This window comes from Octodon degus, unplaced genomic scaffold, assembly GCF_000260255.1.
Source record: "Octodon degus isolate 3935 unplaced genomic scaffold, OctDeg1.0 scaffold00030, whole genome shotgun sequence".
Classification (NCBI taxonomy): Eukaryota; Metazoa; Chordata; class Mammalia; order Rodentia; family Octodontidae; genus Octodon; species Octodon degus.
The window spans coordinates 3,212,040-3,237,835 of NW_004524606.1; the positions used below are offsets into that span (position 1 = coordinate 3,212,040).

A 25,796-nucleotide genomic window follows, 5' to 3' on the forward strand; every position below is an offset into this window, starting at 1 on the left:
CCGCCCGCGAAACCCGGGCCCGAGGCCCGGAGCCCAGCCGAGGGTCAGCGCGGGTCCTCGGGCCCCAGCCCCGGCGCGCCGGGCTACCGCTGCCCCGAGCCGCAGTGCGCGCTGGCCTTCGCCAAGAAGCACCAGCTCAAGGTGCACCTGCTAACGCACGGCGGCCTCCAGGCCCGGCGGCCCTTCAAGTGCCCGCTGGAGGGCTGCGGCTGGGCCTTCACCACGTCCTACAAGCTCAAGCGGCACCTGCAGTCTCATGACAAGCTGCGGCCCTTCAGCTGCCCGGTGGGCGCCTGCGGCAAAAAGTTCACCACGGTCTACAACCTGAAAGCGCACATGAAGGGCCACGAGCAAGAGAGCTTGTTCAAGTGCGAGGTGTGCGCCGAGCGCTTCCCCACGCAAGCCAAACTCAGTTCCCACCAGCGAAGCCACTTCGAGCCCGAGCGCCCCTACAAGTGTGATTTTCCGGGTAACCGGGGTTTTGGGGGTGGGCAGGGTCAGTTCCCGAGGGTGCTGGACAGCCACTGTGTCAAGTCTACCGCGCTTCCGCCCTAGTCTGTTTGCGGTGTTTTAGCGTGGGTTACCTGATCTAAGAAAGGGCGTGATCTCAGGAAAGAAGCACTCCCGTGTTTATGTTCTAGTTCCTTCCAGGTGACTAGATTTTGAAGTTTGGAATCATAGCTGCGCGTGGGGTAGGCAACAGATCTCTCTTAAGATGTTTCCATTGAGTTAATGAAGGTGCCAACGTGTCTGCATAGAAGAATTGGGTTAGGAATCAGGTGTTTATTTTCCTTAGCCTTATGGTTTAGAAATATTCTGTCATCATATATGGGTGGGTTATAATACTCCATACTAAGGAACAAAGATGAATATGACTAGATACGTGTTACATGCACTGAGAGAATAGCCCACACATGTATGGCACAACCATTATTGTGTCTTTTATACTTTTTATGTGTTGCACTTCCCAATTTCGTGAAGATTTTAAAAATCCTATTAATTTTGTGAAATTTAAAAATTGCTGAGACCGAGCAATGTGGATAAAATCCACTGCTGGTTCTTCCTCCACTGTGTTTACCTGCACTGGTCAGGAAGGTAACACTGCAGCACAATGAACTTTTCCGTGGGTTAGGCAGGTTAGCTCCTCCAAGAAGGACACACTCATTTCTGAAAAGCAGGAGAACATTCCTGGCCTGGAAGGCTGGAGAATAGCATAGGAGCTGTCTTGGGGATTGAGGTGAAATACAGAGTGGTGTGGGTTGTGGGGCGGTTATGGGAAGGCTTTCCCTATCCCTTTTGTTAAGATGTACTTCAGAGGGCTCAGTATGTAACGCAGTAGAAGAATGATTGCCTAGCATGCACAGAAATTCCATCCCTACTATAGCAAAAACAACTCCACACACATGAACATACTTGAGCAAGCTCCTAGTGTACTTCTTGCATGCATATTACCATATACATGCTTTCTTAATAATTATATATACTTCAATGTAATCTGTGCTTTATAAAGTATACTCAAATGTAGGGATTTTGAGTTGTGTGAAGAATATTAACAGGTTCTAATATTTTTCTCACATGCCGTTGAGTGATTTTGTGCATTCCTCTTTGTGGAAACCATGGCTTTAAACTATTGATTCAGCCATTTTCAGCTGTCTACTTTTTAGCTACCTGCTTGTGAAAATCTTGGATGTTTATAGACTTTTTGGTAAAAAGGGTGTGTTGTATGTATAATACTTGAAAGATGTGTCTATGGTTTGCTTCAAGGCATGAGGGCCGTCTGAAGGTTTTGTATTAGTTGATCACTGTGTCAGGAGAGGGACTAATGAAGCACAATTCAGTGGTCCAGGCACAAGTTTCTTCAGGGCCTGAGCCGAGGAGTGGCTATGGGGATGGTGGTGGTAGTGGTTGTTGGTGGTAGGTGGTTTAGGTAGGAGGGATTGGAGAAATAGGATCAAAGGGTAGGTCTTCTTGATAAGGTAGAGTATATGTTCAGTTTTACCTGACAAATTGTTTGAACACACCGAAGCCCAAAATAAGGAAGGCAGGGGAACTAGATTGAAGCCCAAATGACTTTAGGGTGTTGGGGAAGATTTAGGATTAAGGAAGTGCTTAGGGAAAGTAGGGTTCCTTGGACTTCTACTTTTAAGCAGTTCATAACTCTGTGGTTATTTACAGTCACATTGATAGTTTCAACAAAGACACCTGTTAAACATCTTTGCTTTTGTAGCTTCCACCCTGTTGGAACAGTGAACTTTTTTCTCAAAGGAATGTTGGCAAAGTGTAAGCTTCTGGGCTGGTGGTATATACGTAGCTAGGGGCTAAGGATGGAGGTGGAGGAAAAAGCCAGGTAAATGAAGATTACAAGGAAGAACACTGAGGAAATGAGCAAAAGATAAAGATAAGCTAGGTAACAAGATGTGGGGCTGCCAGTTGCCAAGGAGAAAATTCATGGCGTATAGAGGATGTAGCAATATCCCAAAGGGGTGAGAAATATCATCAAGGTGGTTTATAACCCTTCAAAGCTCAACTTCACCAGACAAAATCTTGTTCATTAGTTATTAATTTCTCTTGTTATGTCTCAGATAAGCAATATTGATATTTGAAGTAGAAGGTACATCTAATGCATGCAAGATCAGTACTGGCAAGCAGTTAGCTCTCTTTTTCTTTCTTTTTTTTTTTTTTTTGCTCCCAGTGCCTTCAGGGCAGGTTTGGCTGACTTGAGATGTGAGGATTGAACCACAGCAACCAGAGCCTAACTGCTTTGTTGAAGCAGCCACTTAAAGAACTGAGCTAAGGGCAGGCCCCCTTTTTTCTTAATCAGTTGTTCCATCTCCAAGTTGCATTGCAACAGGTAGCCTGCATGTGTCTATGGGCAACCATCAGCCACTCTGTTGTAGTTACTATAAAGGCAAACATTCATGTTAAAGACTTTTTAGATGGGGCTTTTTAATCACTTTTTTCCATGTTTGCTTCAAGGTGAACCGTGTCCTGGGTTGTGACTAACAATAACTGTATGATTATTTTTTTTCTGTGCTGTGAGCAGAGTTTGTGTTTTCTTTGTTCAGGCTGTGAGAAGACATTCATCACAGTGAGTGCCCTGTTTTCCCATAACCGAGCTCACTTCAGGGAACAAGAGCTCTTTTCTTGCTCATTTCCTGGATGCAGCAAACAGTATGATAAAGCCTGTCGATTGAAAATTCACCTAAGAAGTCATACAGGTAATAGGCTAGAGAACGCATCCTCATTTGGACCCAGAACTTACCTCTGTGGTAGCTGTTGTGTTTCTAATTATGCCATGGAACTTTTCTTTTACAAGGTGAAAGACCATTTATTTGTGACTCAGATAGCTGTGGATGGACCTTCACCAGCATGTCCAAACTTCTAAGGCATAAAAGGTAATATTTACATTTTGTTATATATTACCAGTTTTGAAAATGGTTTGTCAGTAGGAGAAACCTATGGATAGAAATATATAATGTTTTTTAAAATGTATTTAAAAAGAGCTCAATATAATTATTGGAAAAATCTGAATACTATGAAGAGAAAATTACTCAAAATCTATTTTTTAATAATTAATTTGAAAAAATAATTAATTTGTGTAGTTCCTATACAGTAATTTATTTGGCATTATTCCTGTTAATTTTTTTTTAAATATTATAGAATTAAGTTTTTCTAATGTCATTGGAAACTTTGTGGTGATAATGGACAGTCTTAGGGTCCCATGTCCAAGTGATGCACTTTGTATATGTATCTTATTCCATTTTCCTAACAGCAATAACACTGATAGTTTTTTCTCTGTTGTACAGTGAGACTCAGTGTGGGTGGTTTATTTATACTTGCATAGTGGCAGTCTGAAGAGTTTACTATAAAAGTATTATTTAGAAAGTCACAGGCTTTACAAGTCAACCTAACAGGATCCTTTTAGCATTAGAGTCAGTGCTCTGCGTATACTTCACATGGCTGGCTGTGCCCTAATAGGATTGTTTATCATGGGGATTTCTAAACAACTTCATCAATATGTTTGAGACTTACCTAGACAGAAATAACACTCACTGTTTTGTGTCTTAACTAGCGCTGGCTTATTCATTAAGGTAGAATTTCTAATCATGGAGTATCTAAATTGCAAACTTGATGTGGACTGAGGGCAGAATAAAAATTTTCTGAAATGTACTGATCATTATTATTATTTTTAAAATTTTATTGTAATGTATTTAAGGGCTGGGGAGATAGCTCAATAGAATAAGTGCTTGCCTGGCAAGTGTAAGGTCCTGAGTTCAATCCCCAGTAGCACAAAAAAATTAAAAAAAAAAAAGTAATGTACTTAGTACAGGGTCTCACTACACAGATCAGACTTGTAGTGATCCGCCTGTTTTCAGCCTCCCAAGTGCTGGGATTATAGATGTGTACCACCACGCCCAGTCTGAGTTGCTGGCTCAACACTCCCTGGATGCAGGGCTGGCACAGCATGCTGAGATCCAGCTCCAGTGGCTGCACCTGTGTAAGCGCTCACTTTAATCCACTGAGTTTTCTGGCCAACCAGCAGCTTTTAAGTAGTAGGAACTTGTGGTATATTTTTCAGAATGTGAAAGGATCACCCCTGAGGCCTTATAAATTGTGTGAGAAAATCACCTCCCTTGATTTTCTCCTCTGACAGGAAACATGATGATGACCGGAGGTTCATCTGCCCTGTGGAAGGCTGTGGCAAATCATTCACTAGAGCAGAGCACCTGAAAGGTCACAGCATAACCCACCTAGGCACAAAGCCATTTGAATGTCCTGTGGAAGGTAGAGTTTAAAATGTTGCTTTGAGCTGTTAACTACATACCACCCCAGTATTTGTGGTATAAGTTTAAGTTGTTTTAAGGTAAGTTTTAGTTGCTTAAAGACAAGGTAAGTAAAAGTTGCACTGCACTGGTATGTTCATTTGGCTTGTTGAATGAGTTGAACATACTAGAAAGAATACAAACCAAAATTATTGCCAGTTTGCCTCTGGCCCCACTATGTATTGTATTTGTGGCTCTGGTGTTTATGAGGATTTAGTGAAATAATGTGAAAAAAAATTTTTCTATGCCTCTGGCATATATGGCTCGGAATTACTAAATGGTAGGTTGCTGTTGGACAGAAGTAAAAGTAGGCTGACTTTTTTAAAAGGTGGTTAGTAACTTTTTTCCTTTAAAATGCTGAAGTCATAGATCATTTGCCAAAAATCTGTGGGATCCTGTCTGCAAGCCTTACTGTAGTGCTGCAGATGTACTAGGGGTCTGTGGGCCAGGACAAGTCAGATTGTCCTGTAAGTCACTGGCCAGGGCTGCTTCTCTGGGCCTTGGTTTCCTTAACTGGAGAAGGGGATAATATAACTCATTTAAAGCTGAGGCCAGTTTTTAAACGTAATGAACACAATGTAAGTAGTATAACCAAGCCATAATTCTTGCATCAGCATTCAGCTGGGAGTATATGGGTGAATAAACAACATGCAGGCTATTAAGGAAACACAAAAGGTTCCTCCATACTTCCTTTGGGTGCTTGAGGCTGAAAGACAAATATGTAAGAAATCTTTAAAAAATCTTTAAGAGGTGTAAGAGCTGCAAGTGAATACATAAAGTGATGGGATCATGTTCAGTTTGTGCATCAATCTAACTTTATGACTTAAAAACAGGTAGGCCTAAAGAGGTACCATGGGAATTGTTTTTTGTCATTGGTTCCTTGGATTCCTCAGATGTAACTAATTCCTTTCTATTCCAGGATGCTGTGCTAGATTCTCTGCTCGCAGTAGTCTGTACATTCACTCGAAGAAGCATCTTCAGGATGTGGGTGCTCCTAAAAGCCGCTGCCCAGTGTCCAACTGCAATAGACTCTTCACTTCCAAACACAGCATGAAGGCTCATGTGGTACGACAGCACAGGCAGCGCCAAGGTCTGCATTTTATATCCCTCAGCTGCAAGTATATGTGAACCTGGTGCTCATGATAAAACAAATAATGCTGTTCTTTTTCACTTCCTTTCTGAGTTGTCTGGACTATGAAGTCAAAGCCCATAGGTTTTGGCCAGAGATTAGTGGCCTCTTTTGCACTCTTTTCTTGCCATGTCACTACCTCCTATCTTTGCCTGGTCTATAAAGTGCTACCCTTGAGACTGTTCATTCTTTCATTCGATTGGTTTTCCCTTGTCATATGTCCCTTAAATCCTTAGCATATATCTCCTGCTAAGACTTTTCTCTTAAATACTGAACCTACCCTCTTATTATCTCCATCTCTCATTTTTTTTCCCCAGCTCACTTTTATTTCTGCAGAGCACTGAAGCCTATCTCCTTGCTGTAAAGTGTATTTGCAATGTGGAAAATTGTTTCCTTTGGAAGGCAAGAAGTCATCCAAGACCTGAGCAGAGTTTGTTTCAGGAATGGAGAGGGAGTGAATGCTAGAGAGGGAAGATTAGAGAGGCACCATGAGAAAGGTCCAGAGGCACTGAACAGGAAGGATTCTGAGTATACCAGTACCTGTCGTTTGGTACTTTATGGAAAGCCTGCCTATCTTGGCCTTATCAATAGTCATATGGGCAGAATGTTGAGCGTGTCTCAGCAGGAGCAGTGGCTGCCTTTCTTTTAGAGCATTCTCATAGACCTTGCCCTCTGGGACATGGTGGGGTTGTTGCTTGGGCTAAGGCCTGGCTGTGGAAGTCCTAACTTAACTGTAGAGTCACTGCTGTTCAGTCCATGGAAATTGTGTACATTACTAACCAATCCTCACTCATTGTGACCTATGTGACAGGCAGCACTGTGGTTGATCTCATCCTCTTCCCAGTAAGAAGTCTAGGCAACAGAACAGGTTTTTTTTTTTTTTTTTTTTTTTTTTTTTGAGGAACCAGGGATTGCACTCAGGCCCTTGCACTTGCCAAGGAAGCGCTTATGCTAATGAGCCATCTCCCGAAACTCGAAACAGGTTTTTGAACCCAATTTTCCTAACTTTTTCAAATAAGTTTGAGTGTTCTTGAAGTGAAATGCTTTGTTTAGGTGACTAGTGCAGAATTCTATGTGCAGTTGCTGCAATGTGGAGGTTCGTGTCATTTCTGTGGTTTCTTCTGATCTTATGAGAAGTGATTACTTAGTCTTATTTCTTGGTCTTAGGTATTAAGACCTCCTACAGTTTATAACAGTTGCCCATTTTGCTTTGTATTTAAAGAATTTGCCTTTCTAACCTCATGAGTGTCTTGAGGACAAGGGGGTATGTGTCCTGCCCACTGGTTATAAAAGATGTCAGAGAGTCACCTTTGCTCAGAGAGTCTGTCAGCCACCATGATCCTTTCTCTTGTTCCTGACATTCCCTCTCAGAGTGTACCTCTTTTCCCTAACCTGGGTGATTTAGAGGACAGCAGAAGCTCAAGTTTGTTTTAGATGAACTTTCCTAAACTCTGGTTGGATGTGAGACCCTCTTAGTTGCTTTTGGAATCCCTAGGTATGTATTTAAGATGTACATTGACTTATTTGTGTCATTTCTCCTGTCAGGCAGAAGAATAGGTACCACAGTCCTTGCCTCATGGACAAAGCACTCAGGATCATCTAATTACTATGGGATTATGCCAGCCTTTGATGGGGTGTTTAATTCACCCTCATGGCAGTGTTCCTGCTGATGTATCTGAGGCAAAAAGGACTTGCCATGGTTGCACTAGTAGGAAGTTCTTGAGCAGAAATTTAAATTGATACTTGTTTACCTGGCATGATCTAACTAGTCATATTAGGTTCTCTACTAACACTCATTTAGTGTTTTTTTTTTTTTTTTTTTCATGCAGAAGATAATTTGCCAGGTAATGTCTGTAGAATTAATAAAATACTAAATAGGAAACTCTAAATCAATATCTGGAATCACACTGAGGTTATTCCTAATTTCATAGGAAGTTAAATCCTTAAGATAGGCAAGGCAGTTTGGGGAAAATTTTGAGAAAGTGAATTTTCCAATTTCAGTTTTGCCAAAGAATCACTCCCATTCCCTTTCAGAATATTCCACTGGTTTTAGGACACTTACTGATAAAGATTTTGAAACAGTATAACCAAGGAAGATACACTTGTTTTAAGTCAGTCTTCAGAATCTTGCTGAATTGCCCAGGTTGGCCTTGAACTTGCAGTCTTCCTGCCTCAGTCTCTAAAGTAGCAGGGAGTACAGGCAGATATCACCACGCTCAGCATAAATTTTTCCTGGGTTTTTTTGTATAAAATATATTTGTTCCATAGGCTTGTATTAAAAATATACTACATGCTCTGACCTGGCATTCACTCTTGGAAAGATGATTTTGTGATTAGCTAGCACATGGTATGGTAGGATCAGAAACAGCCCCTCTGCACCAGGCATGAGCATAGTCAAGATGGTACAGTGGAAAGTTCTTAAAAACGGCCCTTTTTGGCCCTGTTCTCCAAATTCATTGTGCTCCCATTTTCCTACTTGCCCAGTACAATTGGATATTTGGCATGAACTTATACATAAACCTTCATCTTGAATATTCATTGACCTTTTTTTTTTTTTGAACTGTGTTGTTTGTTATTCCCTGAAAGATTTTCTGATTAAGGTAAATTAGATAATAATCAAGAATTTAAAGAGTGTCACAATAAAAAGTTAAGATTCCCAAAAGAGGGATGTACTGAATTATTTCCGTATAATCTTTACATGCAGCATAAAGGCCCAGAACTGTGCCAGATGCTGAGGGCACAGAGGTAGGTTAGACTGGCTGTCCACCTTCAAAATTAGTCCTGCTGTGGAGGCCATTAGAGGTTGTATGTTTGTTGGGGAGAGGAGATAGAAGTTCCTTTAAGAAAGTTCCATCTATGGCAGCAGAACACCTGGTAGAATCTGCTACTACTCTGTCTGTCTACCTAGACAGAGCTTTGATCTCAGCCTAGAACCAGGCAGCTAATTTCATTCCCCTTAACTACCCCCTAGATGGCTCAAATGTTTTAGAGTTATAGGTAGTTTTACAACAGGGTACAGAGTTTGATAGGACATAAGTTGGCATACACTAATTACAAAAATAAACAGTGAGTTTTGTTTTACTGGCTTCTAAAGACTACACTATAGAAAGTTTTACATGGGGCTGGAGAGATGGCTCAGTGGTCTAAAGCACCTACTTAGAACAAGCTTAGCAACGCCAGGGACCGCGGTTCAATCCCCCAGCACCACATGCCAGCCAGCCTCGCCCCCTGGTGGGCTGAGCTGGCCACACACCTCTCTCTCTCTCTCTCTCTCTCTCTCTCTCTCTCTCTCTCTCTCATAAATAAAAAAATGAAAAAATAAAAAATTTAAAAAAAAAAAAGAAAGTTTTACAATTTCCTTTTCTTGGTCTACAGAAATGCAGGCTTTGAAACCAGAAAAACTAAAACCTGTGTTACATTAAATTAATAGTTTTTACTTGTTGATAGGATTTCAGGAAACATTTATTCTCCCTTCCCTCTCAAGAAATCTCTTGTCTATTTGATGATTTTGAGACATGTATGTTAAGTACACATAAGATGTCTTTTTCTTGGTGTCTATCAAGTAGTCAGTAACAGCGGGTTAGTAATGGGTCCAGATCAGCAAGTTCTAACCAGCAGCAATTTTCAGAGAGCATAATAAATATTGCCATTTAGTATTATTTAAATGTTGATTTTGATATTACTTCTAACATTTTGAGCATAATCAAGATTTCTTAAGACTTCTGAGGTCGTAAATAATGAGTATTCATTCTTGTTTCAGATCTAGTACCTCAGCTAGAAGCTCCAAGTTCTCTCACACCCAGCAGTGAACTGAGCAACCCAAGCCAAAGTGAGCTAACTAACATAGATATAGCTGCACTCTTCTCTGATGCATCTGCCAACAGTAGTAATTCAGCAAGTGGGCCAGATGAGGCACTGAATTCCGGAATCTTAACCATTGATGTTACTTCTGTGAGCTCCTCTCTGGGAAAGAACCTCCCTGCTAATAATAACTCCTTAGGGCCCATGGACCCCCTGGTCTTGGTAGCCCATAGTGATATTCCTCCAAGTCTGGATAGTCCTCTGGTTCTTGGGACAGCAGCCACAGTTCTTCAGCCAGGCAGCTTCAGTGTGGATGATGTACAGGCTGTGAGTCCAGGAACAGTGGGCTGTCTGGTGGCACTGCCTGTGAAGAACTTGAGTGAAGACTCGCCTGCTTTGACTTCCAGCAGTAGTTTAGCAGCACATAGCAACACGTCAGACTCTTCAGGCACTTCCCAAGAAACTTCCAGTGCCCCAGAACTTATGACTTCAATCAAGGTGGAGCGAGACTCACCTCCTCTCCCAGATGTGGTTGAGCATCAGGAAGGAAGCTTAGGGCCAGCCTCATCTGTGTTTTCCAGCCCCACAGAGAGGCATGGTCCCCAGAAGGACACAGAGCTCAGTGCAGGCACTGGAAACCTCTTTTTGGTATGAAGCACTCTATTCAGTCACCACAATATAGCTCACTTCTCTTATATTCAGTTTTGAGGATATTCTGGATCAATCCTTTCTATGCAGTTTCTTACTGGTTTGCAGAAGGATGGAACCCTGGACTACAAGTCTGAATCTGAATCCAACCTTGAATCTTAGAACCAACAGTTCTTGCGACCTTGAGCAAATCACTTAACCTATTTGAGCCTTAAATTCTCCATTATTTCTAAAATAAGAGGATTGGCCAGATTATTTCTAAGGTCCTTTTGACCTCTGTGACTGTGATAATGTGCTTATTTTATTGGAAAAACTTGGGGCATTTCATAATACTGAAATGTTTTGCCTTTGTGCTTTTCATATAGTTACAAGTCCTAGAAGAAAAGGAATTGCAGCATAAACTACTTGTAAAGGTTTTAATCAAAGCTAAAACCATTTCAGAACATTTTTTAAAATTATGATTGGGGAAAGGGAGTGGTTTATGAGCCTTCATTCTTGAAGGGTAAAGAAGGGTAACAAGAAAACTCCAGTTTTGAGGCTGAGTAGTTTTACTTTAATTTATATTAATTATTCATTTATTATAACTTAAAATAATTGAAAGATTCCTGTAACAGAGTCTGACTTTCCTCAGTGTACAATGGGAATGATCATCTGCAAATGTAATTTTTAATGTGTGACCTGAAAAATTTGATGGAGGCATTTATATTGTTCAAATTCTTACTTTACCACAGCTTAAATATGTTGTATCTTCTGAATTAGGATCAAGTGTGAGGACACTGCCATGGAGCCAACTTGCAGGTTTTTTTGAGTGTGAGAGGATAGTCTTTTTCCATTTGTCGTTGGCAGAGCCATGCTTGCTAGCATCCGCTTCAGTTGCCATAGTAGTGGCTACGCAACTGGTGACTGGGTAGGGACAGATGGGAGGTGGATGTAGGTCAGAGGCAAGTAAGGTTAGTCCGTTGGCACTTGGTGCCTTGGGAAACAGCCATGTTCTTGTACCTCACTGCATCTCCAGAGCCATAACTATGGGTGGAGGTGGAGGAGCCAGCAAGACCTCAGTCCTAACCCCTTGTTCATTTTCTTGCTAGCTGTGTGACGTTGGGCTCCCTCGCTTCTCTGAGTACAAATGGTGTGTGGTGAATGGGTTACAGGTATGCCACGAGCTGTAGAGAGTTATTCTTTCTGTAGTGATAAGTATTAAGCTGTTCTTCATATGAAGCATTAACAAATATACAACAGTTTACTATTTGTATACTGTTCATTTGGCTCCCTCAGTATACTTGCTGAATTCAGTAGCATATGTGCTGTTTTGGTCTGTAAGACTTTGGAGCCTAGTGCCTGCTGCCTGAGCAGCCTCTGCATTGAGCAGAGAAGGCAGCGCCACCCAAGACCTGCAGGATCCAGACAGTATAGAAAGTCTTTTGATACTGCTGTAGCAATATAATCCCAGGGATTCAAGGTAAAATGGGTAGTTGAGAAAACAAGGAGATAGGCAGTTCTTTTTGTAACAGTTTCTGTATAAAATACTTTAATGTTTTAGAATTTGGAGGACTAAACTTCTCCAGATAATGTTTACGTATTGTTCCAAATCTGCTTTTGTTTAGTTAGCACTGTAATTGGTGGTAGGTAGCATTTGGTTCTCTGTGTGCCTTTGTTGGATTGCTGAATTCTGAAGTGTTCTAGAAGTAGGCTTAGGACATTTCTGTAGCTCCCTTGCTACCCTTCTTTCACTCTTTAGATCAAGTGACTGACACACTTTTCTTTGGTCCCAGGAAAGTGGGGGCTCAGCAAGAACTGATTACCGAGCCATTCAACTAGCCAAGGAAAAAAAGCAAAAAGGAACTGGGAACGATGCAGGTGAGGCCGAGTATACTGCAGTGCTGGTGAACAAGGGACTGAGTGCTCTTGTATGATAGCCACAGGCAGAGAAAGCACACAGAACAGAGGCTTCTGTGTTCTTTATTTTATTTTTATGTTCAGAATGCCCTTTGATCAACCCCTTAGTTTTATAGGAGCTTAAGAAAAAGTAGTTCTAAAATTCCCTGCATAAATAAACATGCTTTATTTACCTAAAAGATTTAGTAGAAATAAGGGGATCAGACAGAGTTGTCAGTTGCACAGGAAGCTTCTGTGGTAAATGAGCATAGCAGGTAAGATATCAGAAAACATCTGGTGGCTTGATGTTAAATTATTGCTAGGCCTGACTTTCGTGTAGTGAAGACCCTAGGGATAGGGCTGCCACTGTCTCTGAGGGCAGCACTATATGGAACTAACTCTGGCCTGCACTGTTGTGGCCTCCAGTTTAGAGTTATATTGAAATCTAATTATCAGTAGCTTATTTGAATTTTTAAGATATATTGCATGGGGGGCCGGGGAGATGGCTCAGTGGAATAAGCGCTTCCCTGGCAAGCGCAAGGGCCTGAGTTCAATCCCTGGTTCCGCCAAAAAAAAAAAAAAGTAAAAAAGATATACTGCGTGGATCAACTATACCTGGCAGTTTATGGCCTTGTATGTCTGTTCCTCCTGAAAATGAAATAGTAGGATGTGATACTTAACGGAAACTGGTAAATCCTTATATTAACAGGTTTTTCAGTATGTTATTTTATTTTTTTTTTTATATTTGTGTGTGTGTGTGTGTGTGGCCAGCTCAGCCCACCAGGGGGCGGGGCTGGCTGGCATGTGGTGCTAGGGGATTGAACCGCAGTCCCTGTGCTTTGCTAACCTTGTTCTAAGTAGGTGCTTTAGACCACTGAGCCATCTCACCAGCCCCAGTATGTTATTTTATACAATGTTCTTTGATATTTTACTTATTTAAAATTTATGTTTAAATAGGTATGTAGATTCAGCAATACAATTTTATCTCTAATAGTCTTACTCCTCTAGTCTTAATAATCCAGCTTCTTATTTTAAATAACCTTTTTTTTTTTTTGGTGGAACTGGGGAACTCAGGCCCTTGCGCTTGCCAGGCAAGTGCTTATTCTACTGAGCCATCTCCCCGGCCCCTAACCCTGTTTTATTTTAAGCAGTTTTTAAAAAACAAATAATCCCCTATAGTGAATGTTGTATGTGTCAGTGTTGTGACTTAGCAAGGGATACCTCAACAGTTCACAAAGAACTGATAGAAATTTCAAATACTATATAGCACAGCAAGTGTGGTAGTGTAAGTTTATAAAAAGAATTCACTGCATATTAGGCACAATCCACTAAAGAAAGCAAATGTTTATATTGAATGTAGGATAACCATTAACCATCTTCCCCAAAATCATAAATTTAGTTTGTAAACTGAGGTACCACTATCCCTGTTGCATTCATTGCAATGCATGGGAGTAATATCTGTAGAGATGGTTTGACTTTTTAAGTTACTGTTTATATGTTAGCATTACCTTTTAAAGAGAAGGACACTTAAAATCTTAGCATATATTGTTTCATTTAAAAAAAAACAGTATTTCATTAATAATCTAAGTCTAGTAAGTGTACATGTTTTTACTCAAGTGTTTTAAATATATAGTGCCTATTTGTATCAGAATCCAGGGGAGGGTCTTATGTTGCTTTTGGTTGATATATTTCTAAATCTGTTTTAAAGCTTGAAGTTACCCATCCATCTCACGTGTTTGTTAAAGCAGCTGTATTGTTTGGTGGTCCAGTTTGCTGGTGTGACTTGATCATTGCATCACAGGGGTATAGATTAGCAGGTTGCTCTATTTTTTTTGTTTTCTATAATTAGTAATACTTTAGGTTTGATGTGATTGGTTTTGGCAGACAAAGGAGGGGTAGGAAAAATTCTTTCCTAAGTAGTACTAGGCTAGTGGTGACAAACCTATACCACACATGTGGCAGTGGGCTGTATCACTGAAAATTCTAAATGGTTCATTATTACTGTATTAGGCTTTTCTTAGAAGTCCCTGGCTCTAATGTCCTGCCACTGATGACCTGCAACTAGCTCCGTTAATTCCTTGGGGATAGAGAGATGTTACTATAATTCAGTTGTCATTCTTTTGTTGTTATTGTTGTTGTCATTGCTGCAGAACTCTGTAAAAGTCAACATTTCAGTTGTTTTTGAAAAAATCAGGAGTTGCAGTCTTTTTCCTGATTGGCTTTCAGATAAGACTTGGTTTCTTTGCATCTCCAATAGTGATCAAAGAATTTTTAATGTACTCATCAATTTAAGTATAAACTTCTAAATAAAATAGAAACATGACTCCTGCCAGGAATCTGCTCTTTATATGAAAATACAAATATACCCTGTAAGGGTGAAGGCTTATGTTCTGCTACCTATCTTTCCTCCCTTAAAAGCCCTCTTGAAATAACTGTGCATACTCAGGAGAGGAAAAATTTCATATAAAGGCCACAACCTCTTTTCTAATGCCTTGTGGCTGGTTTTTCCTCTGACATTTTATTTGCTGTAATTTCACATTTACAGAAAACTTACTGCTGTGAGTGGTGATGTTCTGTATATATCACTGTACTTTTGTGTCTCCATCTATGACGCTCATTGTCCAGCCTCCCCTCTTGTAAGATTCTTCCACAGTCCTGCTATATCTGTCGGAAAGTTTCAGTGATATGAGCTGATAATAGACTTGATTTCTGACCAGGCACAGTGCAGTCCTCTACTGTGTCCCAGGCTGTTTGGGCTCCCATATGTGTGGTGTTCTTAGATCTCTATCTTCTGCAGCTCCTAGTAGAGCCTTAACCCTTCTTTGTCTGTCATAATGCTTTTGAAGGAGACAGGTCCTTGTAGGTCTATTTTCATGATTAGACTGGGTCTTCAGGTCTTTTGGAGTTAGAGGTGAGGGACCCTCTCTACTGTGTCACCCTTAAGTACAGTGATCAATGCTAAGATTGATCACTGACCTTTAAGGTGGTCCCTGCCAGCTTTCTGCACTGTAAATGTCTCTTTTTAATTCCTTGTAATTAGTAAATTATCTTGAAGTAGATACTTTGAAATTATTTGCCAAGTTCAGGTGCCCTAAACATACCTTTAGATTCAATAATTCCCTAAAACATGTAAAACTCACGAAAAGCTGTTATTTAAACCATTGTGGTTTGTTGCAGTGAAAGGTTAATTGCCAGGCCAACAAAAGCTGTAGGATAGAATTCACAAGAATTTTGAGTTTGAAACTTTCTGTTGCCTTCCTGAGGCAGTATAAATTCTTCCCAGCATATGACAACACACAGTATTGCCAACTGGGATAGTCACTCAGGGCTTGGTATCCAAATTTGTTATTGGGACTCTCTTATGTAATTGATTTATCTGAGTCTCCAGCCCCTCTAGAGGTTAAGCTGTCACTGTGTATTCCAGTGATTCTACTGTGTGTCACATGATCAGTGAAAAGCTGTCCAGACTGGCTCAGATCCCCCAGGGAAACAAGGACACACACCAGGCAGGACATTCCAAGGGCCTACAGATCACCTCCAGGAGCCAGGATAAGATTACTAATTTATCACGCCCTGCAAATTCCGTTTTTCTTTAATCTTTGCAGTGATTTAACATTTTGTGGCACATATTGTCCATGGCTTTGTTACTGTGTTGTCTATGGTGATTTTCTGTTCCCTTCATTCTTAGGTGTTTATCAGCATTCTTTTGTAAGGAAGAATCTTATCTCCCATTTATCTCTTCCATTAATATCAATATGAACATAAAGGCATTTGTATTCTTTATATTATGATTAGTGTTGCATTATAAGCCACACATGGTAGGTACATACCTGTAATTTCAGGATTCTCAGAGGGTGAGGCAGGAAGCTTGCAAGTTCAAATCTAGCCTGGGCAACTTAGTAACAAAGCAACACCCTGTTTCTAAAACATAACAGAGGTGGCTGGGTATGGAAGCATATGCCTATAATCTCAGCACTCAGGATGCTGATGCAGGAGGATCAATGTGCACTCCAAGGCAGCCTGGGCTATATAGAATTTAAACTATATAAGGAGACCCTAAGCTGCATAAGGAGACCCTGTCTCCACAAATAAAGCTGGACATATAGCTCAGTTCAATCTCAGTAATACCAAAATAAATAAATAAATTTAAGAATTGGCTTTTGAACAACATTAGCATTGATTTTGTTGCTCTAAGTATTGTAGCTTTGATCATTCAGAGCTGCAGTTAGATTCTTTTGCCTTTCAACATACCCTGTCCTGGCTTTTTTAAGCACTTCCTTACTTTCTGACATTCTGAGACTCATATCCCTTTTGTAGTTCTGGAGTTTGTAACTTTTCTAGAGCCTTGGTTCTTTCTTCTTTTGGAGCACAGTACTTACATCCAAATGTGAATGCAGGATGTGCTTATTTTGCAACTGGGATATCTTGGTCTAGGCTTTCTCAGTGGCCAGTGTTGGGAAATATACTTATGTATATTAATCCACACTAGCTATGTTTTCAAGTCAGAATGTTTACAATTTTAGAAAGGTCATATGCTATGTGTAGCACCTCTAATTACTCTATTCGTATGATTTTTTTTGTTGTTGTTTTTTTTTTTGTTGGAACCAGGAATTGAACTCAGGCCCTTACACTTGCCAGGCAAGCACTTATTCTGCTGAGCTATCTCCCTAGCCCTATTCGTAAAAAGCAGAATCACAGCCTGTATGGAAATATGTAAGGAAATTAAAATTAGGATAATCCAGAATCAAATCAGAAAGTAAGAGTTAATGTTATGAGAAATATGGAATTGAAAGAAACAGAATTTGGTCTATGAAAAGTTCCCCTTTTTTGGGTTTCTGTTGATGGTATATACCACAAAACTGTAAGATTCATGAGTATTTACATAAATGTATATTTGAAAATGACTAGCAAACAATATAAAGTGAAAACTGATAGGAGAATTGAGTAAATTTAGGAAAATTGGCTGAATTAAAAACCTAATGATATGGTAAGTGATTTTGTTCATTTGAAGAGCAAACGGAAAAAATGAGGCCACAAAAGAGGCTTATTAATGAAATACATTTTATTTATTCATTTTTTTATACTATCAGTTTATCTTAGTTCATTAAAAAAAAGGTTTATGCTAATGTTGTCTGGAAATTTTATATATATATTTTCCCCCCATAATTTTATTGAGAAACAAATAGCAATGAGACAGTTTCAAACCAAATTGGTAGGACAGTTTCAATAATTAACACATTGCATATATTCTTCCTAGTAGTTAATTGCTGTACAAGATGCGGACATGATATCCTATTCACAAACACTATTAGAACAAATCCCTCTATTCATTAAGAGAATGTAACTATATCTATCCCAACCATTTTGAATACACAGATACAAAATGGACATTCATCTATATCCCCTTTTTTATTTAGTTTTGTTATTTGAATATTATAGGTGTGAAATTGATTTTATAAAGCGTATTCCAATGCCATAGATGTTTACAGAAACTAAGCTGAAAAAAATGAAGGCATGAGTATAGCAAAAATATGTGAAAAAGAAAAACAACTGGCAGTACTGTTTTGTGATAAAAAGTAAAAATCAGTTGGAAAACAGAAGAACTCCAACTGAATTATACAGAAAATATTGATAGCCATCTAGTTGGAAGTTTGAGCTCTGACTAGCAAGCAACTTTCTCTGAGCTTCAATTTTTCTTCTCAGATGGTTATAAAAGCATTCTACTTAGGATTTTTGTGGAAATTAATGAGATAATAATATACGTGAAGTAATCCTAAGCACTTAGAAGGTAAGCTGCTGATTACTGTGTTACTGTGTTTGGAATGTAGAGGTGTGGCTGAAGCTAGGTGCAAGTGTATATTGTAGATGTCTTCCTATTAAGAAATAGAAAGCTAAATGGAATTAGTTATTATTCAGGGTAAAAAAAAAAATACCCAACAAAAGTCAAATCCAGACTTTGATGCTTATGTGAAACCTTTTCAGATTTGAAAGAACTTTTTTTGGTGTGGGCCAAATAAAACATGTCCAAGTGAATAAAACCCCTAGGCTGTCAATTTCTTTGTTTAGCAGCTTAACCATGTACAAAGAGAAAGCCTAAGTAAATTTTACAGTGGGAAACACAGAAATACATATCATATAAAGGATATGAGAGTAAATTGTAATTCTTATATAAAAATGTATATTTTACTAGGAAAATAGAAACCTTCATTAGTCTGAAATAAGACTGTGAAGAGTGTATAACTGTGGAAGAAGTTAGTGTAACAGAGTCTCACATTTGCAGATAGTATACAGACTGATTCTTCTTCATGGTGTATGTACAATAAATGGTTGGCCCAGAGCTCTGGAAGATGAAATTATGAGAAGAATACCACTCAAAAAGAGAGCTCCAGACTGATGTCTTATGGAAATATATGAGAATATTCTAAATAAAACACTCTTAGATCTGACAACATATTTAATCAAACCAAATAGAAGTTGAGAAAGAAAAGATGTTGGAAATTTGTTAATTAACGTATCTTAGTCATACATCAGTGAAAAGCTTTATTAATTTCTCAACAGATTTTGTATTTTCTTTTAAAAAATTATAGCTGCCACTGATAAAATTCAGCATATATAACTAAGATTTGGTAGCCCAAGCCAACAACCATTATTATACTTAAGGTGAATTACCAAAAGCATTTCTGTGAACCTGGGGATTATATAGGAGTTGCTCATATTACCTTGGTCCTTTTATTGTTCTTATGAAGGTTTTTACTGCTGAAATAAAGCAAGAAACAAATAAAATAGTAACATACTATTGAAGTAAAGCAGGAAAAAGAAATGATAGTGCCATAGAGACAATAAAAATCATTTGGAGATGATTTCACTGTTGTTTGGAAAAAACAAAAGAATAAAGTATAAAATTAGTAAAGCTTAGAAGATACTTAGTGGACCATTATAAATTAAATATTTACCAGTCAGAGTTTTTGGCATGGTACCAGTAGCCTGTTAGAAAATCCAGTGGAGATGATATTTCATTCACAGCAGCAATAAAAATTACAGGCTCTACAGGAGAAAATCTTCCAAATGAATAAGAACTAAGTGAAGAGGACAAAAGAAGTTGAAAGACAGTTGACTGCTCCCTGGTGGGGTGACTGGCTCCCTTCCAAAAATCAGGGAAAGATGGTAAACAACACAGACACCTGCCTGCAATGTGTTGGGCAAGGTAGAATTATCAGATAAATAAATAAGAACTAAGTAATGTGATGAAGACAGAACTAAGGTATGTGAGGTTAGTTTTAAACAGGAAATAGAGGCCCTTCAGGAAAAGTGATCACTCAAGAGAGGACCCAAGGAGAGCCATATGGATGAATCCAGAGAGAGATCTACCTTGGCCAAACCCAACAGATAATTGATAATTGAGACTGCTGTGTGCTTAGCCCATCCAGAGAGACCATTGTTACCAGGGTGGACTCGGCCAAGGGGGAGTTTAGGAGAAGGCAAGAGCGCTGAGTAGACCCAGTTATTTAGGGTATCATAGGCCATTATCACAACTCTGGCTTTCACTCTCTGTTTGAGGGACAAATTTGAGAACATAATTGAAAAAGGGATGTGATACTTTAAAAGGATCGTCCAACTGCTCCTGGTAGCACAAGGGAAAGCAAGGTGAGCAGTTAGGAGTTTTTTCTAACCCAACAAAAAGAGTGGGAGGAATTCTGGACCTCTTTTGAATGTAAAGCCCACGAGAATTTTTGAAGGATTGGGATATAAGGGAAATTGTGTTACAGACCTTCCACCTCTTCCTACGGTGTTATAATTCAGTTTCACTTAAAAGTCTTAAGGACATTTCAGAACAGCTATAAAAACCTGTGGGCAAGAATGCTCAGGGAAATGTGGACAAATGACTTGGAGGCTTTGTACAATAGTTGTTAGGAGATGTCACATAGCCACAACAACCCAAACAGGGCAAGAGTTAATGCCACATAATTGGAGCCTGCAACCCATTATGAACAGACCAAGGACCAGGTTCATCATTGTATGTGAGAAAGGTGGCCCTTCAAATTTATCAACAAGAGAATGCTAGTCTTTGTTTGGGGAGGGGGAATGTGAAAATTTGCCACAGAAATGAAGATAAGTGGTTAAGGTTTTTGAAAAATATGAAAAAGTGTAATGGTGGCAAAAATTTACTTCTTTTTTCTGTGCTGTGCATGTGTGGCCTCATTTGATCCCCACAATAGCCCTGTCAACAACAATTTCTGCATTTGGGCCACTAAGGCCCAGAGGTTAATTCTCAGCATCACAGAGGCAGGCTGGGCCTGGATCCTGCTCTTCCCTTCTTGCTGGGCATGCCCCAAAGGATCATGGATGCCCACGGCTGAGAGACTTGCCAAGTACATTTTATTGACAGATTTGACAAGTAGCAGCATCAGATCAGAACATTGAAAGTAATGAGAAAGATGAATGCTTCCATGCAAAAGCAAGTGAGGTTATGAGCAAGTACTCATAGAAGGCAGCTAACAGGCAGAGGGAAAGAACATCTGCCTCCCAGGCAGATGGAAACCCAGGGCTGGCAGACGTTCTTGGGGAATGTCTGTGCAACAGCCTGCCATTTCTGGAAAGTTCCTTGGTGATATTTACAACAACAACAAAACCATAATGTTTAATCTTGCAATTATGTTTTAAGATTCAGCTTATTAGAAATTATCAGATTTCTGTAAAGGTACCATGAGCCAGCTGCTATCCTATGCAGAACTGTTTATAGTTCACAATTAAGTATTTGTAACTTTAATGTTCTTCAATAAAGCTGCATACTTTGTACATGTTCTGGTTAAGTCCTTGTTTGTAAAAAGACCTAAATGTGTTAAAAGACACTCTTGTTCGTATGTTTACATAGAGACAAAGGTGATAGGACATAACTGTGTATAGGTAGTTTTTCTAAATATAAAGGTTGTGAATATTGTGTTATTCTATTTTTGTACTTGAGAATAAATGGATTGTAATTAAAATACTAGTATTAAATCTGCCATTTAAGTGGGGAGCAGTAGAACAGCTATTCCTTCTAGGAAGGCTCTGACCCAGGGTTTTTGGTATCCTCACTTGGAAAAAAAGATATGTGATCTCTTCCCAAAGAAGCAGTGGGGAAGAAGGCATGGTGTGCCTCCCACCCATGTGGCTTGGTAGAACTGAGTGGCCTTTTGAGCCTTGTGAAGCTGTAGCTTGTGGACAGCAAGGTGAGCTGACTATGCTGAAATGTTTTCATGAATGACTGAGTTGAATTGAGCCTTGAAATTAAGTCAGTGATCCAAGCTTTATTAAAAAAAATCTTGGAAGTTGGGAATATAATTGATAATAGAGTGTTTGCCTGGCATTTGAAAGACCCTGGCTTAGATCGATCTTATCGTACACATCCACCTCACAGCCAGTACCCCCTAAACAAAGCAAAACAAGCTTTAGACATCTGAGTCAGGTTTCCTTCCCTGCTGTTACTGTCATAAAAGCAGAAAGGAACCACCAAAGGGAGAGGGAAGGAAGTAAGAGGAGGGTAATATTTGTCCATTAACTAAGGAATTCCATGGTTGTCACATTTTTTTTCTTTTGTCTTTTTTTTTTTTTTTTTGTCATTCTTCTAATATTCATAAAGCTCCTGTGTAGTAGACTTGAATATCATGAAGCATTCCAGGTGGGGATTTGGATGGGGCATCTTTTGGCTACAGGGACTTTGTTGACCTGGACTATGTGTATGCACTTGTGACAAATATGGCCTATAACAGGAATACCTCTAGGTAGGGAGAAAAACAGAGTACAAAGTATTGCACTATTACCAGTTAGGGGCTTTCTTGTCTCTATTAGCTATAAAGTACTTTTAGCCTAGATGGCTGTCATAGTTTTGTCTTCACTGTTGATCCCCATATGTCCAAGGATGTTACTTAGTCTTTTCCTATGAGAGCAGTCAGATGGTTCTTTTCCACTGAACATTTCTCAGTAAGTTAACTGGGCCTCTGTAGGTCTGGTTATCACCGATTCAAGGCCCCAACTCCTTTTCCATCCCTTGAATACAGCTTTGGTTTTGAGGGCTGACATAATGGTGAAGGTATTCTGAAGCAGAGAAAGATGCTTAGTGGCACTGAAATTCTGCCAATGGGGGATGTGAACCTTAAATTGGAAACTGTCCTGTCATGGACCAAACAAGTAGTAGAACTGTGTCCTATGGTCTCATTTTCTCCTTTGTTTCTGTTTACTTAGGCCTTTTATGTTTTTTGATCTGCTTCCCTGTTGGGAGGATGTACCACTAGTTTCCTTGTCTGTGTTGCCTGTTCTCTCTGCAGGTCTACCTTGTTGCATGCCCCCTCCAGTCTCTGCCTTGCTATGAGATAGTTAAAAGATGAAAGTCTTACCTCAACAATCCCTCAATGGCAGGTTCCCAACCCTTGAAAGGAGGAAACCTCTCCTGAACATAAAAAAGGAATCAACGGAGGTATAATATATGCAGGGAACACCCTGTGCTGATTGAGAGCACCAGTTTGAGATTTATAATGTGGCCATGTCTGGCTTCTCTGCCTTCACAGGCCAGAGGTGGCTTGTTTGGCTTCTGATTCCAGAGCTGACTTCTATAACATTGAGACAATAATGGGACCTGGCTTTCTAGGGTGGTTGTCAGGCTCACATACAAGAATTGCCATGAACTAGCCCATTAGAGGCTAAACAATTGTGGGATATCTGCTTCTGTATATTCACATAACATTTTGTAGAAGCAATTAAGGAAAACACTAACAAGGCTCTGTGTATGATTTAGGAACCAGTGACCTTTCAGTCAGAACCTTCACTCCATGCTCATACTTTGTCCTTGGGTGCCTTTTAAAGCCTGTTCACATTCTGCCCTACATTGTGCTCTGAGAGTCCTGAGTCACTATGTACAGTGCCTCTATCTTGCTTGCCCTGGCAGCTGTGTTCATACTTGCTTGTGAACAAAAATGACACCCTGCCTGGCTTTACTAGTTATGACCTTGTGCCTTCATGACCTTGGAAACATCCTAGGCTCCACCATAATTCTTCAAGGCAAATTTGGCTATCCAAGTATTGGCAGAGGTTAGGCAGAAGTGTACAAAGCAGCAGTCTCATTTTCTGCTTTGGAGTTTTGTAGCAATAGCTGTTTCTCATGTGGTCCTTGCTATAGTTCGGACTTCCTTGTACTATCCCCCTTTTGGATTGGTGGCACCACCCCTCCCCAGCGTCTGCCACTTTGGAACTGGTGGTGGCTTCTTGTTGTGATATGTGGGTGTTTACTTCTTAGTGTACATTCACCTCTGTGCTCAAGGGTCTGCCTGGGATGTCTGGAATGTCTGGACATCCCAGGTAGTGATCTATTCCTTAGCTATAAACAGCTCTTTAAGACAATGTCTTCTGTCACTGGGAACTCCCAGGTACCCAGTACTACTTCATCCACCCTTCACCATAGCATTTTGTTGATGTTTCCTCTGTGGGTTGCTGGAAAACATACATATCCTTAGAGTACAAGTGATCCAGCCTGAGCTCCATGGCAGGCATCACCATAGTAGTACAGTGCTGGTATATGTTAAGATACAAGAAATATTTGCTGAACAAGCCGTATATTGTACACAGACCACTAATCATTAAATGTGTTTCAAATAGAAGGTGTTAAGTTTAGTACACAAGGTTGACATACCCTTATTACTAAAGCCTAATGGAGATATATGGCCTACTCTGTACCTGGCATGGTTCTAAGCCCTTTGTGTTTGTTACTATCTTTAGTCCCTTACTATACCTCTTAGGTATAGGTCCTGATGTCCCCATTTTCTGGATGAAGACAGTATTTGACACTTTCATAGATTTACAAAGAAGGCCTAATTATGATTATTTAATGATGTGATTATTGGACTTAGAAAACTCATAGGAATCAAGGCACATTAGCAGTAACAAGAAAGATAATTGGTAGCTAATTAAAAAATACATATGCATGTATATAAAGTTGATAACTTTTTTTTTTTAATTTTTTAGGGAAGGGTTTACAGTGTGTTTAAGGTCTCACTACTAAATCGGAGTCAGAGTGATCTGCCTGTTTACATCCTCCCAAGAGCTGGGATTACAGGTGTGCACCACTACACCCAGTCTCAATTGCTGTCTCAGTGCACCCCAAGGGTGGGGCCGGCACAGCAGGCCCTGGTATCAAACCCCCAGCCCTGCGCCTGCTTGCAGGCACTTTAATCTGCTGAGCTTTTTGGCCGGCCTTTTTTTTTTTTTTTTTTCTTTTAATAACTTTTCTTTCAGAATAATCAAGAATAATAAAACAAAAAATGTGTCACTCATGAATAAAATATCTTAGGCTTATTAATGATAAGTCTGCTGGTTGCAGATAAGGTCTGAGTAAGGCCTACTATGTCCTTGGCTAGAAAGGCTCAATTCTTTTTAATCTATATGTTTAATCCAGTTCCTTTAAAATTCTGAAGGATCTTAAAAGCAAAAAGCACCTGTCAATTTTAAGTTCATCTAGAAGCATAATAGCAATCCAGGAAGGTCAAGGAGTCTGGTTAAAAAGGCTCTAATTACCTGGAATTGCAAATGTGGTGGGTTGTATATACACTTAGTTTAACAAAGGGTGAGTGTTCAACACATATGGGACTCATCATATTGGTGTGTATTCCGGGAAAAAATAAGTCTGGATTCTTTGTGCACTTTCCTTTTGCAGTTCTACTACCCAGAGAAAACTATTTCTAATATTTCCTTTTTTGTTATTTTTATTTTAATGAGAAAGAAGTAGCAATGAGACAGTTCCAAAATAAGTTAGTAGGACAGATACAATAATTAATACATTACCTATTATTGTCTTTGTAGTAGTTATTCACAATACAAGATGCAGACATGATATCTTGTCTAAACACAATACAAATCTTTATTCTCATTGAACTAAGAGAAAGTAGCTTATAGCTACTATCTATCCTATTTTGTATATACATATATTTTTTTAACTACAAAATGGTCCTTCATTAATATCCCCCTTTTTTGTTTGGTTTTGTCAGAGATGAGTTTCCATTGCCATTCAAATATTGTAGGTACATGAATTCAGCAAAATAATCCAATATAGTCTAGTAGACCATGATAGTAGTGGGTTGTCCACAGGACTGGCAATATCAGAAGTTGTTGACTTGAGCCTTTTACAGCTCAGCATATTAATATAATTTTACTTTTTATACCTCATGTTTATACTTTTCTGCTGGATGGTTCAGACCAAGATAAAGCAAGACCTGTATAACAAAAAGTATAACTTTTGTATCTGACAAGAACAGTCAGATCCCCTCAGGATTTACCCTGAAACCATGTATAGCAGCTTGTAGATCTTTTGTCATTGTCAGCCATGTGGATGAGTCACAGCCATTGTTTGACCAATTTGCTCTCTTGTGAAACCCTGAATGTTTTCTCTCTAGATGATTCTCCTTAGGTGCACTGTGTTAAGCATTTCTCACTTAGGGCTTTCTTTAAACAATGATGCACATTTTTATTTGCTGTTTGATATTAGCATGACTATT

At 39.5% G+C, this 25,796-nt stretch overlaps 1 protein-coding gene across 1 annotated transcript in view; it reads left to right on the top strand.

Moving 5' to 3' along the window:
* Zxdc (ZXD family zinc finger C) overlaps positions 1 to 25,796 on the top strand; it is a gene marked incomplete at its 5' end in the record, with an annotated part of 36,159 nt that continues 10,363 nt past the window's right edge. The window contains 8 exons of the mRNA XM_023713307.1: positions 1 to 469; positions 3,066 to 3,218; positions 3,317 to 3,395; positions 4,655 to 4,785; positions 5,743 to 5,913; positions 9,713 to 10,401; positions 11,490 to 11,552; positions 12,174 to 12,258. Coding sequence (XP_023569075.1) covers positions 1 to 469; positions 3,066 to 3,218; positions 3,317 to 3,395; positions 4,655 to 4,785; positions 5,743 to 5,913; positions 9,713 to 10,401; positions 11,490 to 11,552; positions 12,174 to 12,258 — 1,840 coding nt within the window. The remainder of the gene's footprint in view (positions 470 to 3,065; positions 3,219 to 3,316; positions 3,396 to 4,654; positions 4,786 to 5,742; positions 5,914 to 9,712; positions 10,402 to 11,489; positions 11,553 to 12,173; positions 12,259 to 25,796) is intronic.